The sequence below is a fragment of the Camelus bactrianus genome, chromosome 11 (genome assembly GCF_048773025.1).
Source record: "Camelus bactrianus isolate YW-2024 breed Bactrian camel chromosome 11, ASM4877302v1, whole genome shotgun sequence".
Classification (NCBI taxonomy): domain Eukaryota; kingdom Metazoa; phylum Chordata; class Mammalia; order Artiodactyla; family Camelidae; genus Camelus; species Camelus bactrianus.
The window spans coordinates 68,180,188-68,200,697 of NC_133549.1; the positions used below are offsets into that span (position 1 = coordinate 68,180,188).

Below are 20,510 nucleotides of genomic sequence, written 5' to 3' on the forward strand. Positions count from 1 at the left end.
AGGATTTAATTAAAGTAAAATCAGAACATCACAAATTAAAGTTCTACTAAACATGTAGATAAGTTTGTATTGTATATTTTGTTTTGTTCTGCTTTGGTTTAATAAACTGAGGCCCAGAAAGTTAAGCATCTTACTCAAGCATCTTACTTAATCTAGTTAATTAATTAATTCTAGATACCAGACCTTACTAACTTGACCTTACTGGCCATTAATTTTTTTTTTTCCACTGGCCATTAATTTTGAAGTCAGCCAGACCTGTGTTTCTGGCAAAGAACTATGAGGAGGATTAAACGAGTAAATGCTTGTAAAAAGCTGAGCACAGTGCCTAACATGCAATAAATTATGAATAAATGTTTATTTGGAAGGTATTATAAAAGAGTGTTGCTGAGAGTGACAATTCAAATAAGAACTGTATTATGTAATATAAATTTCACTAAAATGTTACATCAACATGTAACATCTAAATATCTTAATGAAAACATGTAATTAAAACACAAAGTAAGACTGTAATCATAAACTTATCTATAATCTGTACTTGCTATCTAATCAAGGAAATAGACGTTTTTGTTTTTTTTCTTCTAATCTAAATACCATTTCAAATCCATGAAATCACTTTGCCATTTCTAAGAAACCTTGTATTTTGACTTTACACTACCTAGCCCAACAAGAAAAAAAACAACCCAATTCAAAAATGGAGGGCAAAGGAATTAATAGACATATCTCCAAGGAAGATAAACAATAAACAAATGGCCAAAAAGCACATGAAAAGATGCTCAACATTATTAGTCATTAGGGTAAGGCAAATTAAAACCACAATGAGATACCACTTCAAACCCATGAGGACAGCTATTATCAAAAAACAGAAACAAACAAAAAACAGAAAATAACAAGTGTTGCAGAAAATATGAAGAAATTGGTCCCTTGTACACTGCTGGTAGGAATATAAAACAGCGTAACCACTATGGAACACTTAAAAATAGAATTACCATGTGATTCAGCAATTCCAATCCTAAGTATATAACCAAAAGAATTGAAAGCAGAGACTCAAGCAGATACTTGTATACCAGTGTTCATAGCAGCATTATTCACAATAGCCAGATGGTAGAAATAGCCCAAATGTCCAGCAACAGAAGACTGGATAAACAAAATATGCTATAACTATTCAGCCTTTAAAAAAATTAAATTCTGATACATACCACAACATAGTAGTCAGATTCTATTTTCAGCTTTGGCCCCTTTAAATTCCCCTGTACCCCTCATGGCAGAGTGTGGTGCAGCTACAAATGCCTCCAGATCATCTTCCATCAGAAATAAACTAATAAATGCACTTTATGGAGTTGCCTGCTATGTTTTCCAACCTCAAAGTTTCTTCTCAGTTTAGAGGATATTTAGTATCTCTGCCTTCCAACATAGGTCAACAACAGGCTATCAGTAGTTAAGTTTTTTTTTTTTTTTTTTTTTAGTAGTTAAGTTTTGAGGGAGTCAAGAGTTATATGTAGATTTTCAACTGCTTGAGGGGTCGGTGCCCCTAACCCCCATGTTGTTCAAGTGTCAATCATAATTACCAACCTAAAAACAGGGAGCCAAGAAAATATATACCCAAGCCTCACTCTCCTCCCATCCTTTGTCACTGACCAAACCCCACCAGATACCAAAGGGAATGGAGCCTGTAATGTGTAGTCCATAAAGGTCAGCTTGAAGCATAAAGCAGGATGGAGAAGGGTAAAGACTGAATATTGAGGCGGCAAATGAAGACTACCTAGCACAACACAACGTACTATTTTACTTCATATTTCTATTTTATTATACAAAAGGAAGGATTATAATAAATATATTTTCAGTACAAAGAGAAAGTTCCTGTTGCCACAAAAAAGTAGGGAAGTCAATGGGTTAAAAAACGTTTTTGTTGCTGTTTAAAAAGAAAAGGAACCCACACATTTCTGACAAGTACACGGTCTGCTACAATGCCCTCACAATGAGATAAAATATGAAGAAAAAGGAACAATATACCAGAATATTAGAGCTAAAAGAAACCTGAGAAACTTTCAAATTTTCAATATGAGAGGAAACAGGCCAGAGAGGATGATACTTCAAGTAATTTCATCAAGATCACAAAGCTACCAATAAAGTTGGAAAGAGAAACCAGATCTAGTACTTCATCTAATTCTCTTTTCTTCATACTTATGCTGCAGAAATAGACCTGGAAATACTTCATACTGGAAAAATTAACTAGTAAACAAGTTAAAAAACAAGAACCACAACCCAGACTCATAGGTTAGAGTGTTTCTTACAGTAGTAGAACCCTAGGTTTCCCACATTAACAAAAGATTTTGCCATCTACCCTCTTAACCAAAAAGTGACACTTCTTACATCTTAAAACAGCACACACAGTACCTAGATGTTTAACAGAGACTGTAATCTGAGTTTAAAGAAAACATGCGGTCAGGAAAGAAATTATCACTGAGTTAAGATCCACTTTCCTATAGAGTATGATATTAAAACCTCTGGATTAAATGAATAATGGGAGTCATCCAAAGCTTTGACAGTTGAATTGCTCCTTTAAAAGCTGGGGTATATATGACGAACACATACTTTACAAAAATCACTTCCTAAAGGCACACTAATTACATATATTTTTAAAAAAAAAAGTAAAGATGCAGTACCTGGAAGATCATTTATGCAGATAAAATTCAAAAAAAAAAAGGAGAGAAACTAAAAGTGTTAAGGATTAAAGTAAATTATTTGTAAAAGTAAAAGCAAATAAAAATGGCCTTTTCTTTTCAGAAAATAAAAAAAATTAAGATTAAACCTTTGCAGCTTATTTAAAAACTTTCAAACACTCAAAATTTCAGAGACTACTACTATGAACACCATATGTACACTACCTAGATTGAGCAGTTAACATTTCACCTATTTGCTTCATCTACCTTTGTCTATTAAGCTATTTTTAATGCTGAACTCTTCAAAGTAAGTTATAGACATTATAAGACTTTACTCCTATGTATTTCAATATTTTCCTACCTAATTATAATACCAATCACATTTATTCAAATTAATAAAAATTTCCTAACATCTTCAAATACTAGTACATATTCAAACTTAAACAAAATTTATACCTGATTTTTCAAACTAGGAGCCACACAAAAATCATGCATTATCTTTGTTTCTCCAGTTTCTCTTAATCTAGAATAGTTCCTTCACATACAACCTTTTTCTCCCCTCACAACCATAATCTTATTTCACTAGCTATTCATAACATAAAATTTACCCACACCCAGTATAATGGCTATTACATATTTTTTTATTATATATATATGAAAGTGGAATCCTTGTGTACAGCTAATGGGAATGTAACATGGTGCAACTGCTACAAAATCAGGATGGCATCTGTATCTCCTCTTTTGGAAAAAAATGTCTGTTCAGTTCTTTTGCCCATATTTAAATGGGCTGTTCGCTTGCTTTTTAATTGAAGTACAGTTGATTTTAAAAAAAAGTCTTATTAGTTTCTGGTGTGCAGCATAGATGGACTTGGAGGGCATTATGTTAAGTGAAATAAGTCAGACAGAGAAAGACAAATACTATGTCACTTACATGTGGAATCTAAAAAAATACAACAAACCAGTGAATGTAACAGAAAAGAAACAGACTCACAGATGTAGAGAAGGAACTAGTGGTTACCAGTGGGGAGAGGGAAGGGTGTGGGGCAACATGGAGGTGGAGGATTAAGAGGCACAAGCTATCAGGTACAAAATAAGCTATAGGGCTGTATTGTACAACACAGGGAATATAGCCAATATTTTACAATAAGTATACCCTAACCTTTAAAAATTGTGAATCACTATACTGTATACCTATAATATATAATATTGTGCATCAACTATACTTCAGTTAAAAAATATGATATTATAAAATAAACACATAAATAAATAAAGTTTAAAAAAAGATTAAAAAACCAGCATGGCAATTCTTCAAAAAAGTTAAACACAAAATTACCATATGAAACAGCAATTCCACTTTGGGGTATATATTCAAAACAATTGAAAGCAGGGACTCAAACAGCTATTTCTACACCCAAGCTCATAGCAGCATTATTCACAACAGCCAAGAGATGGAAACAACTCAAGTGTCCATCAACTTGAATGGATAAACAAGATGTGTTTTACACATAAAATGGAACAGTATTCAGCCATAAAAAGGAAGGAAATTCTGACACATGCTACAACATGGATGAATCTTGAAGAAATCATGCTAAGTGAAATAAATCAGTTATGAAAAGAAAAACACTGTGATAAGTAGATGATTCTACTTAAATGAGGAAACTAGAGCAGTCAAACTCATAGAGACAGAGAGTAGGATTGTGGTTGCCAGGGGCTGGAAGGAGGGGGTATTGGAGAGTAATTATTCAATGGATGCAGCATTTCACTTTTGCAAGATGAAAATATTCCAGAGATGGATGAGAGCAATGGTTTCACAAGAATCTGAATGTACTTAATACCACTAAACTGCACACTTAAAAAATGGTTAAGATGGTAAATTTTATACTATGTGTATTCTACCACAATAAAAAAAATTGAAAAAAAAGGAAAGAAATTCTCATATATCCTACAATATGGATGAATCTTCAAAACACGTTAAGTGAAGTAAGCCAGTCACAAAAAGACAAATAGTATATAATTCCATTTATATGAGGAACCTACAGTAGTGAAATTCACAGAAACAGAAAGTAGTACAGTGATGCCAGAGACCAGGGGGAGAAGGAAGCAGAGAGCTACTGTTTATTGAGTATAGAGTTTTTGGGGGGGAAGAAGAAAAAGTTCCAGAAATAAATGGCTGGTGATAACTGTAGAATGATGCAAATACACTTTAGCCTCCCTACTGTATACTTAAATGGTTTAAACAGTAAATTTTAAAAACAGTAGTAAGTATTTATAAAATTTACCATTTGAACCATCTTTAAGCTTATATTAAGTATATTCACCACATTGTGCAATCACAGCACAACCCTAATTTTGTAAGAGAACCGGACATCTGCATTGCAACATTTCTCAAATTCCGTATTAACCTGCTTCCTTGTAGCATGGTTTGAATATTTCTCTAGCTCCTTTATTTCCTGTAAACTGGAAGATACAGCTAAAAGTCTGACAGAGTCAAATTAAGTACTCTTAGCAAGAACTCTTCAGAGATAATTTTGTATACACTTCATGAGCCTTGGCTGAAGTTTTCTTCCATGTCTAATCTGCCATTAATAACATCTTTCATCCCAGAGACTGTTGTTTCTATCTCTGGAGGTTCAATTTGGGTCTTTTTTAGTATCTTCCATGTTTCTTTTTTGTTGTTGTTGTTACATAAATTAACCCATTTATTATAGGCTAGCAATGTTTCAAATGGTGGTGCTTCTAATGGTCCTTCAATTCCTTCAGTCTTCTGATGGCAGACTTCAATGTGATGGCAGAAGTGGTGTTGTAGGTCCAGGCACCACCAGCTACCGTTTTCATGCAGGAACCACAGTGCCAGATGCCCACGGCTCGTCTCTTCATCTTAGTTTTGCTGCAGAAGGAGCAAGTGTACTTGGCGTGCTGGCTGATTACAATTTTCTTCACCATTTTCTGGAGGGAGGCACCATAACAGGTCCCATATTTACCGACGATTCCGACCTTCTTGGTGCGTTTGGCCATGTAGGCGCAAATAAGTCTGAACCCAGAGAGCTCTTCCATGTTTCTATTTAACACATTCAATCTCTCTTCTAGTTTCTTTTGAGCATGTGGAATACAGTTATAAAAAAATGTTTTAACAGCTCTCTCCACTAATTCTATTACCAGTATAACTTCTGTTTCAGTTTTGGTTTTCTTGTCATTGTGAGCCAGATTTTCCTGCTCCTTTGCATGCCTAGTAATTTTTGACTGGATGCCAGATACTGTGAATTTTACCTTTTTGGGTGCTAGATATTCTTGTATTCCTGAATCTATTCTTGAGCTTAGTTCTGGGACATGATAAAGTTACTTGGAAATAGTTTGACCTTTTCAGGTCTTGCTTTTAAGTTTTTCAGTCTTGGCCAGAGCAGTGTTTAGTTTAAGGCTAATTCAACCCTCTACTAAGGCAAAACCCATCTGAATACAGCAGTCTCCATTTATCTGTGGTTTGGCTTTCTGTGGTTTCAGTTACCCACAGTCAACCTTGAACCAAGAATACTAAATGCAAAATTCCAGATACAAGCAATTCATAGGTTTTAAATTGTGTGCTGTTCTGAGTAGCTGGATGAAATCTCACCCTGTCCAGCTCCATGTCCCTTTCCCTGCCCCACATGTCCCCCCATGTGAATCATTCCTTTGTCCAGCATGTCCATGCTTTATATGCTACTGACCAGTTAGTAAATACAGGGTTTGGTACCATCCACAGGGGGTCTTTGGATGTATCCCCCACAGATAGGAAAGGACTACTGTACCCTACTTGATGACCTGTTAAAAAGTATTCTACTCTGGCTAGCAGGAAAAACACTCTTCTTGCCTGTGTTTGCTCTTATCTTTTCAGGTGGTTCTTTTCCTAGCCTCGGGTAGTTTCCTCACACATACACAAGATCAGTTCTCAGCTGAATACTTGAGGGTTCTCCCTTTCAGCTCTCTCACTATAGTATTCTGCACAGCAAACTCCAGCTGCCTTGGTGTCCCTAGACTCTCTCAATTCAGGAAGATCACTGTGCTCTGCCTGGGTCCCCCTCCCTGCTCTGCAGCTGGGACATTCACCAGGTAGCAAGCCAGAACTATCATACAGCTCACCTCATCTGTTTCCCATCCCATCTCTCAGGGCTCACTCTCCTTTGCTGCACAATGTCCAAAATCCAGCAAACAACTGTTTGGTATATTTTGTCTCCCCTTTTAGCTGCTTCAGGCAGGCGGGTAAATATGATTCCTGATATAGTCTTTCCTCACCAGAAATGGAAGTTAAAATCAATTTTTTTGTCCTTTTTAATTCCTCTTTGTCTTCATGAATTATTTTAAAGCAACTCTCAGACTTTGTATAATCTCACCCATAAATAGTTTAGTATGTCTCTCCAAACGTACGGACTTCCTTTTCACATAAATGTGTCAGTATTACACTTAACAAATTTAACAAAAATTCCTTGGTATCATCTAATATCCAGTCCATATTCCAATTTCCCCAACTTTCTAAAAAAGTGTCTTCTTTTAAACAACAGGCTGTTCAAATTCTCTTTAATGCCAGCATTTAATGAATACTACTCTATGAGGGCTATCATGCTAAATGCTTGATATCCATTACCTTATTTAATCTATTAATAATCCTGAGGTAAGTATTATTACTACTCCTATTTTACTGAGGACGACACCAAAACTCAAAGCTTTTAACAAATTTGCCTAAGGTCTTAGCCAGGGGATGGCAGGAGCAGGTCTCTCTGATCCCAAAGACATTGTTCTTAATCATTATGCTTCATTACTATCTCAGGAATTATTAGGACAGAAAGTCAGGTGACATCAATGCTTAAGTTGAAAATCAAATTCTGAAAGTACTTAATTTAAATGCTGCTTTATTTGACATATATTACAATAGAATCTACCTGTTCATTGTTAAAAATACAGTTTCAAAATCTAAAAGTCATTTTTATTTGAACAAGGAAGGAACATAATTGAAACGAAAATTGACTATCATCTGAAACTACAGGATATAGATTCAAGTGTATTTACAATGTTCCACAACAGCTCTGTCAAGTAGGGTATGCTGTAATGATAGAAGTGTTTCATATCTGCACTGTTCCATACAGTAACCACTAGCCATACATGGTTATTGAGCACTTGAAATGTCTCCAGTGAAACGAATAAACTGAATTTTTTGTTTTGTTTTGTTTTTAATTTATTTTTTAACATTTTTATTGATTTATAATCATTTTACAATGTTGTGTCAAATTCGTGTTCAGCATAATTTTTCAGTCATACATGAACATACATGTATTCATTGTCACATTTTTTTCTCTGTGAGCTACCGTAAGATCTTGTGTATATTTCCCTGTGCTATACAGTATAATCTTGTTTATCTATTCTACAATTTTGAAATCCCGTCTATCCCTTCCCACCCTCTGCCCCCTTGGCAACCACAAGTTTGTATTCTATGTCTATGAGTCTGTTTCTGTTTTGTATTTATGCTTTTTGTTGTTGTTGTTGTTGTTGTTTTTAGATTCCACATATGAGCGATCTCATATGGTATTTTTCTTTCTCTTTCTGGCTTACTTCATTTAGAATGACATTCTCCAGGGCCATCCATGTTGCTGCAAATGGCATTATGTTGTCAGTTTTTATGGCTGAGTAGTATTCCATTGTATAAATATACCACATCTTCTTTATCCAGTCATCTGTTGATGGACATTTAGGCTGTCTCCATGTCTTGGCTATTGTAAATAGTGCTGCTATGAACACTGGGGTGCAGGTGTCATCCTGAAGTAGGGTTCCTTCTGGATATAAGCCCAGGAGTGGGATTCCTGGGTCATATGGTATGTCTATTTCTAGTCTTTTGAGGAATCTCCATACTGTTTTCCACAGTGGCTGCACCAAACTGCATTCCCACCAGCAGTGTAGGAGGGTTCCCCTTTCTCCACAGCCTCTCCAGCATTTGTCATTTGTGGACTTTTGAATGATGGCCATTCTGACTGGTGTGAGGTGATACCTCATTGTACTTTTGATTTGCATTTCTCTGATAATTAGTGATATTGAGCATTTTTTCATGTGCCTATGATCATTTGTATGTCTTCCTTGGAGAATTGCTTGTTGAGGTCTTTTGCCCATTTTTGGATTGGGTTATTTGGTTGTTTCTTATTAAGTTGTATGAGCTGCTTACATATTCTGGAGATTAAGCCTTTGTCAGTTTCATCTGCGAAAATTTTCTCCCATTCCGTAGGTTGTCTTTTTGTTTTACTTCTGGTTTCCGTTGCTGTGCAGAAGCTTGTAAGTTTCATTAGGCCCCATTTGTTTCGAATAAACTGAATTTTTAATTTTAATTATCTTAAACTTAATTATCAATTCAACTGTTTGTCTCCACCATCAGAGTGTGAGCTCCTTGATGAATGGAATATGTTTTCTCTCTCTCACCAGTGTGTAGGCACATATCAGAGAGAGAAAATATATTAGTTGATGTATGGTAGAATGTGTGGATGGAATTTTTTAGATATGCCCAAGTAAGTTCTCTAAATGCATGACTGATAAAGGTTACAGTGTAGACAATCTATTGGATTATACCCTTTTTCTACTCTGATTTTTAAGGCAGATAAAATACCTTATTTGCTAATTTCTTCACCAAACATGTTCTGAACTTGTATATGACAGGCACTCTGTTGAGTACTCAGGATATGATGAGGAATAAGCCTTGTTTCTGACATTAAAAATCACTTAGTCTCCTAGAAAATACACACAATTGCTCCACAAAATAAAAAGAGTATTTTTAAAAGACAAAAATTATTACTATGGGAACCACCAAAGAAATAACTGCCTGAGGGTAGAAGGAAATTTACAGATTGAAGAACAACTCATTAATCTGCAGATGAACAGTAACTCACCAGTTGAAAGATGGCAGGATGGTGAAGAGGCATTCTAAGTGCAACAAACAGCCTACACAAAGGCATAAAGACACAGAAAGGCATGGCTTGCAGGGGGAGCAAAAAGTAGTTCACCATGACTAGAACGCAGGGGAAAGAATAGGAACAGAAGGTAGAGACATAAAGAGATATTAGAGATAGAGTCTAATGCCCTTTATGTGCCATGTTATATAGAATGCTCACTTAATTCTACTAGGATAGAAGCAGTCAAAGTACTGATGCTTATTTTTTAAAAAAGAAAAAAATTAACTTGTTGGTTTAATTCCAATATCCCAATGAACAAACTTTAAAAAGCAAAATCTAAATTGTAAGTAGAGCTTATAAATAGACAGCAATAACTGTCCAACTCAGAATAAGCAAGGTTTATTAAGACAGGCACTTTAACTTTTAAATGACCAACATTAAATCACTTTGAAGAGAAATGGAATATTATTTGCACAACTGACATGAATGATGAGGATACATCTCTCAAAGATTACACTAAAGTTTCATTTCTCTCATAGTAAACCCTACCTTAAGCTTGGCTTAAGTTGGCTAGGAATATTTACAGTTTGCAAAAACAAAAACAAAACAAAAAAACCCCTGATTACTCTGTCAGTTTAGGGGAAAAAAAGGTTATCTAGTTCTAGTTGTTTATTTTCTCATTAACAGAGCTAAAAACACTTCTCCTCCCAATGCCGCAGTATTTAACTTCCCAATGCCAGATCATTAATTATATCTAATGTCAATCACTTCTCACAGTTGTTCAATTCCACAGTTGCCTTTCATGGTTTTTCAAGCAACATTCTAAACTGTTATCTCTTCCATCTGCAGGTGTCCAGCCCATCATGTTCTCAAAGTATTACTTCTCTGTAGGAGTATTACCCTGAACTTACCCTTAAAAATAAAAACAAATTCATTTTTACCATTTCTCCCTATTACCTAAAGTCACCATATATTCTCATCTGAACTTTCAAGGTACTCAACACCTAGCTCCTCTTGTATAATGAAGGAACAGGCTATCTTCCACTTTCTGAGCTTTACCAAGCTCAGAGTCTGTGTAAAATTCACTCAATACATTCCCCGAGCCTGACAGTTATCATATTTGGATTAAGCAATCTTCAAATACTTGGGTAGTCCACTAACAATTATGTCACTTAAACAAAGTTTTCTAGTTTATTGCTATATATGCAACATGGAATTTTAAAACCTAATGAAATCAAGACAAACTGAATAAAGAACAATCTAGTTCATTCCTCAGACATGTATATATTTTAGCCTCTCTGGGGCCAAATATTCTGAAATTGGGAAAATAAATTCTTTTAGACATTATTTTTTGTTACTGTTATTATTAGCAATTACATTTAATGAGAACCTACTATACTATACCCAGGCACTTGGCATACATTAATAAATCCTCACAAAACCCCTATGAGATAGGTATTATCACTTCCATTTGCAAATGAAATAAACTCAAGTTCAGAGAGATTAAGTAACTTGCTCAACATCAGGAAGTGATAGAGTTGGGTTTCAGAATACAGACTAAAACCTATGCCACAGCTGTCAGCAATTAAAGTTCAAACAGCCATTGAATTGAGATGCCAACATCTTTTAAATGAAAACAAGAGAGTGGAGTAAACAATATGTTGCTTGCTTCAATTATATTTTCTCTTAAAAAATAATGAACCATCAGAACCGTAAAGATACAAAACCAGACATTAATGTTAACTATAGTTTTAAAGTTAACACCCAGCACTTACTGCAATTTTCATTTTTTATACAATGCTTAAAATGAAGTAATTTCTACACAGATTTTTGAACATGGAATAATTAAAAGAATCAAGCAAGTAATCATATTCACTATGCATACTTAAATATTTATTTGTTTGTTTGTTGGCAAGGGGAGGTAATTAAGTTTACTTACTTATTTTTGGAGGAGATGCCAGGGATTGAACCCAGAACCTCGTGCATGCTAAGTATGTGCTCTACTGCTTGAGCTACACCCTCCCCCGCTTATACTTAAATATTTAAAACACTTTAATTTACTGTTTATAAACTGCAATTTAGATAATCAAGTTCACCCACAGTACAAAAAAAAAATACTTACCAATAATCAATTTTAAAAAACTGGCTAAGTATATACCATACGTTTAAAGTTAGAAAAGCTGAATACTCCAGAGAATGGGTACTATACAACTAACAATGATACAAACAGGTGCACTTGAAGACTTTAAATTTCATGTTCTATAAATTAATAAAATAACAAACATTTAAAAAGGAAAAATCAACATGCAAACCATAAAATACAATTAATTTCTATTAATTGAAAAGCAATTAATTTTTTAAAAATACATGTAAAATTATTTTAGCAAACATCTGCTGTTTTTGCCTGCCCGGCAGTCTTTCTCCCTTCTTTAAGAAATGACACCTCAACTCTCCTTTTGGAACTATACGTCACCTCCTCTTAATTAATGTGATTTGAAACTGTATCCCCCTTCACCCCACTCTAAGGTGGGAACAAGATGCAATCCCAGCCACATAAACCATTCCATCTGCCTGGCCACAGAGATTGCCTCTAGGATGGGATACCCAAGTCAGGCCAATGGGACTCCCATACAGTAGTTTGCTGGAATTACAGAGAAAGGGAAGTTTTCTCTCTTCTGAAGTTTCTGAGGTTGTAGGATGTAAGCCTAGTGCTATTAGTACTATCTTTCCCAGGGAGTTCAACTCCAGACTCTACTTTTCCACATAGATTCCCAAAATGCAAGAGGAACCAGTGGTTACCTGATGGCAAGGGAAAAGATAAATTAGGATTCTGACTTTCAGTGTTATATTTTCTACAATGTTCCCATTTTTCAAAAATAAGCAAATGTTACTTTTATAACAGGAAATATAAAACATTTTCAAATACAACTCCTGTTTCCTTCTCAAATATGCTCAGATATCAACATTTAATGTCTTAAAAGCATTAATAATTTTCTCATAATTTACCAAAGTGAGTAAACATCTACTTAAAAAAGAATCAACTTTTTCCCATGGTACAAAATAAAGTTATTTTCATTTGGGGGAGGGAGGGTTGTGAGTAAACTTCTTTAAAAGATTGGTACTCTTTTAAAGGAAATATTAAAAAAAAAACCCTCTACTCCATATGGAAAAAATTATAAACGTTTAGTTAGTGCTGTAGCCATTGTAAAACCTGCTCAAGAGGGAAAACTAAGGATTAAAAGTGGCCAAATTAGGGGGGAGGGTATAGCTCAGGGGTTGAGTGTGTGCTTAGCATGCACGAGGTCCTGGGTTCAATCCCCAGTACCTCCATTAAACAAACAAATAAACAAATAAACCTAATTACCTCCCTTGCAAAAAATAAAAATAAAAACATTTTAAAAAGTGACCAAATTAGGTGTAATAACTTTATCCATTTCTTTAGTCCTATAATTCTGAATAATGTAAGATCTAAAGAGTCAGTTAAATCTTTCAGTTATAATTATTTTACATAATATTGCATTATCGAAGAAATTACATACCATTGTTAAATACAGGAAAGTCAGTCTCAAGATGCACCACTCGGGAATGTAAAAAGTCTACTGAATACAGTAAATGTTTTTACAGACTATAAATTTAGATAGCAATGCACTCTTTTGTTCTGTTGCTCTTATTAGTTTCTATCACTCTTTCTCTTTCTCTCCAGGCACACAACCCACTCCTGAATCTTTACTTTTTGTTAGCACTACTTTGTGTTTTATAATCCTCAGTCAGTACACTTAGAGTAGCTAGAGGCTAGAGCCAATATCTCACAAACAAGTGGCAGTGGGTTCTAAAAACAATATTTAACAAGCTCTACCTTACTCAACACCAGGAACATAATGGGTTGGTTGTCATAGCCAACACCTATGTTTCAAGATGCTGACATTTTATTAATTTGTCATATGGTTTAATGAAACCTAAACTCTCCTACAGTTATCAACCCTAAACCATTTGACTTCTTTCTATGGCAAGATCACTTGCACAAAGTGCAAACCCAAAGGAATACTTCAACATAAACAAAGGTATACCCAAGAAACCGCCCCCAAACTTACACACTTATCTATTTATAAAATAGAAATAGGTCTTTCCAGGTACCACAAGGAGAATAAAATGTTTTACTCTAGCCACTTAGCTATAAAATGGTTATTCTACTTATATTTAAAAATACCTAAAAACTTTTCAGGCATCTGAAAGAGTAGGTAAAGAAACCGTAAGATTACAGAGATCGCAACTTAAAATACCGGTCGTTTAAAACTCATCTCCCAACATTCACAATGAATCAATAACGCCTGGCTCATTCTCAGAACATCGTATGGCGCGCCAGAATGGCATGGTGAGAAAGAAACCTGAGAATGAAAACAGGTAAGGCACTGGAAAAGATAAAAACTGAACAGTCCAAGAAGTCTGCACTTTGTTCCTTCAGGCTTCCACTGATTTTTCCACTTCTTTTTTCGTTTCAATGATTAATACTTCCCCCATCAGAGATCTAAATGTATACTCCCTACCTACTTCCAACCACATCCACAAATCCCAGGGGATATGTCCCTGGTCGCCCGTTGAGAAGACGGACGTCAACGCTCAAGTGAAACCTGCGGTCGGGAACTCGGCAGAAGTTCTCCCGAGACAGGGAGACGAGACGGGGTGAGGTGAAGGAAAGAGGAGGAAGATTAGCAGGAAGGACTAAGGACTCGTCTCAAGCCCCTAAACTGAGCACATCAGGGAGAGACAGCTATCCCGCTCGACCAGAGAAGTCGCCTGATCCCAGAGCTGACAAACGGCCGGCCCCAGAGGTCAGGTCTCCAAAGCGTTCGCATACCTTTCCCCGTGGTCTTCCCTAAATGGCTGTCGTCTCAATCCCTTCAGGGTCCAGGACTTACCTGACTACACGCTGGAGTTCCAGCTGCTTCCCAGTCAAAGCCGCCCACTTCTGAAAACCATAGAGACGGAGAGACAGGCGACAAGCCACCAACTCCTCCGCCCACCCTCATGTGACTCCCGTGGCCGCTAGGCCTGTCGGGATCGTGGCGAAATGCCTGTGGGAGGGGCAAGGAGGAAAAGGTGCCGGGGAAGCAACCCGCCCAGCCCGGGCCTCGGGCCCCACCCCCGCCTCGGGCCCCGCCCCGCAGTGTTGAGGCGGGAAAGTGGGAGGGCGCCCAGAAGCTCTCCGGCTTTTTCTGGGGCGTTCCCCCTCACACACAGAGCCCGTACAGGAGTCTGTTAAAGCGATTTCTCGTGCCGACTGCTACTTTGTTGGTACTTGTTTACGTGTTGACGAAGCGAAAAAGAGTCAGTGAAAAGAAAATTGGACCACAGTGAGTTGGGATTCGTTCTTTTCGAACTGCATTTATATTTTAGGCTTCTGGTAAAATTTGCCTATTTAGTGACCCTGAAGCTTTTTCCAATTTAAAGACCGCCCCGCCGCTTCCTCTACTGTATAGGTTTTTCAGGTGTTCTCTTTGGAAATTAGCATCATTGGAATATTTAGCCCCTAAGCTGCTAGTAACGTTTTTTTCTCTGCTGTTCCTCTCAGCAGTGAGGCTGGAGAAGGATCCTCTCTTCTGCCATAGAAATAGAATGAAACTATACTGATTAGGATACCAGAGAACTTTTAAATAAAAATTTCTTCAACAATTTCCTTAGCCGAACTAGAGGAAAGCCTACAACCATGAAAACAAAAGAAGGCAGACAAAACTTATCTCTGGGTTAAATTGTGAAGTAAGCAAAACCCACTATTTTCTCCATTTCTTCTCAGAGGACGGTCCCTCCCCACTACCCTAAGAACCACAAATGATTGTATTCCTGACACTGCGCTAGCACTTTACATGCAACCCAATGTTTGTTTACAACCAGCCTATAGATGGAGACTGTTTTTATTCAATTGCAGATGGGGAAGCAGGCTAAGACCCCCAGGTCATGGCAGAGGCTCTAGCTGTATACCTGATCTGAAGGACACCAAGGACAACTTAAGCAGTTTTCTTCAATTTCCTGTCCTCTCGATCTACTTGCCACAGGAGTTGGGAAAACCTTTTCTGCTTCTCAACTATCAAAATGTTCCTTTTCTGTGTCTCTTCCCATTTGGAGCCTGTTCTCTGTTAAATGAGAAATCTTAACAGACATCCCTCCCAGTTTACTAGTGGGCAGGTATCCTTCCCAGGCAGCATGTCCACTAACACTGATGATGGGAATTTCACGTTATGTCATAGGTTACAAGAGAACACTCTGGGGGCTCGTGGAATCTTCACTAGGAGGCAAGTGTTTCTCAGAATAAGGAAAAAAGAGAGTTATACATACATAAATGTTGAACAAAGATCAGTTTTTAAGAATTGGTGAAATTCAATCCTGATTTTAGTCAAAATTTGTCCATGTAAAACTAAATAACCAGTTGAGCTAATTATTAACTAGTGTGTGAAAACATAAATCACTGGTCGCAAACTCTGTGGTCTCAGGACCCCTTTACACTCTTAAAAATTATTGAAGACCCCAAACAACTTTTGTTTATGTGTGTTATACTTAAAAATACTTACGTTAGAAATTAAAACTGAACATTTTTAATGTTTTAGTCATTAAAAATAATAAGTTGACATAAATATTTTAATAATAACTATATTTTTAAGTGGAAGTGCAGCATAGTTTTTCATTCTTATAAATTTCTTTAATGTTTAGCTTATAGAAGACAGATGATTCTCGTATCTTTTCTTCATTAATCTGTTTCAATATCACTCATCATTGTAGCCTCTGGAAAACACTGTACACTCAGAATGAGAGTGATAAAAGGCAAATAACAGTTTATTACTATTAGGCAAAAAATTGTCTTTATGGATCACCCAGAGTTTCAGGAACCTCCAAAGTCAGTGAACCACACTTTGAGAACCGCTGTTTAAACCATACAAATATTAGCTATTTTTTTAACCATTTTGTTATCAAGCAGAACATTTCGTGGACACAAGAACAATACAGAGACAATTTACAGGCTAGACCAGTCTTATAAATGTGAGTATTCTTTCTTCATTTTTCAGGAGTATAAAATAAGTTAGCAGAATTCAGAGTCATAACTAAACCCAACTACATTCTGCATTAAAATTCAGCCCACCAATCCAATATTGTCTTTCAGGCTGCTGTGTCAGATGGCTGCGGTCACATGAATACATAACGTAACTAAAGTGAGTTTATATTCCCTGCACAAACTAATATTAAGACTCCAATAAAATTTGAAGTCAAAATTCTTTTCATAAGCATGTATTGAAAGTCTACTATATGCAAGGCTCAGAGTAGGTGCTGGGCTTATAAAAATTTATAAGCACAGTTCCTGCCCTTGGGCAATATATATATATATATATATATATATATATATATATATATATATATATATATATATATATATATAAATGAGGCTTACATCCTGGTATAAATGTATTTTTGCCACTTTCAGTAGTTCCCAAATCAGTTTGATGATCGACTGTCTCAATTATCTGGGGAGATTTTAGAAACACAGATTCCTGGATCAAGAGATATGCTGTTTAAGTGGACCAGGGTGGTGCTCAGGAATTTGGATTTTTAAAAAGTGACCCAAGTATTCCCATAGAATGATGGATTTGGGAATGAATAAGAAATATATGCAACAAAGAAATGGATTTGGTTTTTGCCCCTAGTCCTATCACACATAAATATGAGCTCATTATTTCATCTTCAATATTTCAAAAATACATCATCGTTCAAAGACCTGTGTTAATCAAGAGACAGAGTATGTATTTAGTTTCATTTAGTTAAAATAGAAATTGATGTACTTACTTCAAACATTCTATGGTTCATCTGCCTTTATCACATAAAAGTAATAATGTGAGATGTTGCTACAGCAGTTTGCAACACATCATACACTACTGTTAGAAGCAAAACATCTTTAGCAACAAGCATTTGACTGCAAAATTGTTATTTTATAGAGCTTTGATTCAGTTTCTTTAAAATGAATTCAATGAGGTGTCCCATGTTTCATTATACTTATCTTCAGGATTCTACAGATTAGCTTATAGTATTTCAAAACCTATGCAATCTTCCATCACAAATTTCTTTTGAGAATATATTATATTCCAGCAGCTACTGAGAGACTTAAGATCCGTAGCTGCTGTTGCAATGAATGTTCTTTGCTAATATTGTAGCCAGAATTAATTATATTCAAATAAATAAGAAAAAGTTTTAAATAAGCTTAATGTTTCCTTCCTTCTGACCACAAAGTTAAAAAAAGGGAAATAGCTAAATCAGCCATAAAAATGATGATTAATAAAAATTGATATATATTCCTCTTGATTCTATGATTGAAAGTAACTTCAAAATTAAAGACTCCCTGCCCAGATTTTGATTTCTAAATATCTTTCCCCATGAAAAGGAATCAGAGCTTCTTGGCAGAACAGCTGATTTCAGGGTTAGGGCAGGAAGGTACAAGACAACCTGAAACATCTTATTGTGCCAGAAATAAGAAAGTGCTCAGAAAATAAAATGGGGGCAAGTCAATAGGAGCCAGCTTGGAGGGCCTCTCATTGGCCAAATCTGGGATAACTGGAGTATCAAAATAAAAACAGTAATGAATTATGATCCATTGAATAAAATAGTACTCCATTAGCCTATACTAATGAGAGAGAGAGAGAGGGAAACTGGGGAAAAGGAAAAGCTGTTCTCTTAAGAGAATGCCCACTGATAAACACAGAGGGAGTAATGGAGTTGAAAAATCACCATTTCACCAAACATCATAGAAAAGATTGGTTTGGGGAAACATTATCAATGGATTCTAAATCTAGGGGAGAAGGTTTTATGAGAAGCAGTATAATTTTATATCTTCAGAATATTTCTCTACAGATTATCTGTTAGGAGGGGGAAATATTAACTATACTGTGGAGAAACTAGACAACACTTTGATAAGTGACCATGTGCCTCCTGGTGTGATACCCTGAGAAGGACATAACATCACTTGAATCTAATCATGAGGAAACATCAACCAAACCCATATTGAGGAACATTCTATTAAATAACTGTCATAAAAGACAAAAAAAAAATGCTGAGGAACAAGTAGTTACATATTAAAAGGGATTAAAGAGACTTGGCACATAAGTTGATACATGATCTAAACTGCAGTTTATACCAGAGCATGGGAAATGCTGTAAAAGACTTGTTGGAACAATTGACATAGATTAGAAGAAAGTAACTCCCACATTTGATAACTATGTGATGGTTACATAAAGGTGATGAAATAAAATTTATATTTTGAAGCAGGACAAGAAAAAATTAAACATCAAATTCTTTCTATGTGTTTGTTTGGGCCTCCTCCCTCCCTAACGTGCAGGGTGCATCTACATTACACATTAACCAGAGCTCCTCAAAGATGGGAGTGCCTGCTCAACCGTAAAGATCAATTTTTTTTCTTTCTTCTGACACTACCAGTGTAACTTCTTAAAGAATAGTGTTCTTTCTCATCTCTGTAGGGGGTCATGGTGACTTGCTGCTCACTTTGTAGGTGCTTACCTGGACTATGTATCCTTGCTGAGTTTTGTGTAAAATATCAGTATGTCATTTTGATGTATGATCCTTTGTCTCGAAAGTGTGTATGTCTGTGCCTTAGACTTCTAAAAGGCAGAACAGTTCTCAGAGCTTTCTAAGACTCTGCTTCCCAGGTTATAATCCTTAGTTTGGTTCAAAGATATTCTTTTTTCTTCTTAACTTGATAGTTAATTGAATTTTTTTCAACAAGGAATGTCTTTTTTCATAGTAAATACACACTGGTGTATGAAGAGGTAAAGGGGCATGATGTTTGCAATCTTTTCTCAAGTGGTTCAGAAAAAATAAAATATCTAGAGAGAGAGAATGCAAATGCAGCAAAATGTTAGAAGTTGGTGAACCATGAATAAGTGATATGCAGGAGTTCTCTGCTCTGTTCTTAAAATTTTTCTCTAAGTTTAAATTGTTTTTAAAAAGAAAAAAGTTAAGAACTCTCCAATTTCTCTCTTTCTTAGACTCCATTCCAAAATGGGCTAGAACACTTATCATGAACCTCTTTATTTATTTTATCTCTACTATTACTATTAGTCAGGTGGTAATTTTCTTTTGTAATTTTAGTTAATTATTTACTACCAATAAGAAAGAAAGCAGCTGACTTTATAAAAGGCAAAAAAAAAAAAAAAATCCTAATCCCAGTTGCAGGAGCTTTCTTATATTTGCTACTAAAATTTGATTCTAGATGTTTTAAGAAATTGACTAATTGAGACAATTATTTAGATGAATCAAGGTTAAATAAGGGCGAAGAAAGTACACTTTATGTTTCCTTAAATTATTTTAGAAAATTAATCTTTCAGCTTTCTATAAGCATCATCAAAAGTCTCTAAAATAACTGGTAAGTCAGGGTTTTTTTTTCCTATTTTTTAGTTTTAGCTTGTCTCACAATTTTTAAACATTACTTTCTAACTACAGGAATATGCACGCCCTTCAATTCAAACAATTGTGAGTTAAAAAAAATAGGTCCTCTTTTCTACGCTAATGTTACCCATAAAGATAACCACTGTTAAGTTTTTGTATATCCTAGACTTTTTCCATGTTTGTATCAATGTGTCCATCTGTATGTGTGTACAATTTTTTAAAAAATGGGAATCATCCTGTATAATTTGTTTTTATTTCTTATGTAATAGGTGAGTCTTTTAAATTAATATTTAGTTAATCAAAGGTGTGCATATATAGTTTTTTATAAGTAGTCAAAAAGTAAAATAATTCAACTAGTAAAAATTGTTTCTAATCATTATGCAACATTCACATGGTTTAAAATTCAAAAAGTGCAAAGTGTATACTATGAAAAATCTCCCTACCTCTTGGGAAGTAATGGAAATGTTAGCTACCTTGATTGTGGTGGCAATTTCATTGGTGTATATATCTATAA

The 20,510-nt window shown here is 35.5% G+C and overlaps 2 protein-coding genes across 2 annotated transcripts in view; both read right to left on the reverse strand.

Moving 5' to 3' along the window:
• Window positions 1-14,633, reverse strand: part of MICU1 (mitochondrial calcium uptake 1) — a 193,284-nt gene extending 178,651 nt beyond the window's left edge. Inside the window, exon 1 of the mRNA XM_010963199.3 lies at window positions 14,476-14,633. The gene's annotated coding sequence lies outside the window, so the exon portion shown is untranslated. The remainder of the gene's footprint in view (window positions 1-14,475) is intronic.
• On the reverse strand, window positions 1,436-14,441 carry LOC105075385 (large ribosomal subunit protein eL43-like). Its single transcript, XM_074374180.1, has one exon. It carries the CDS (start codon window positions 5,712-5,714, stop codon window positions 5,397-5,399), a length of 318 nt encoding a protein of 105 aa, XP_074230281.1. The 5' UTR covers window positions 5,715-14,441; the 3' UTR covers window positions 1,436-5,396.
• Window positions 14,634-20,510: the final 5,877 nt, after the last annotated feature.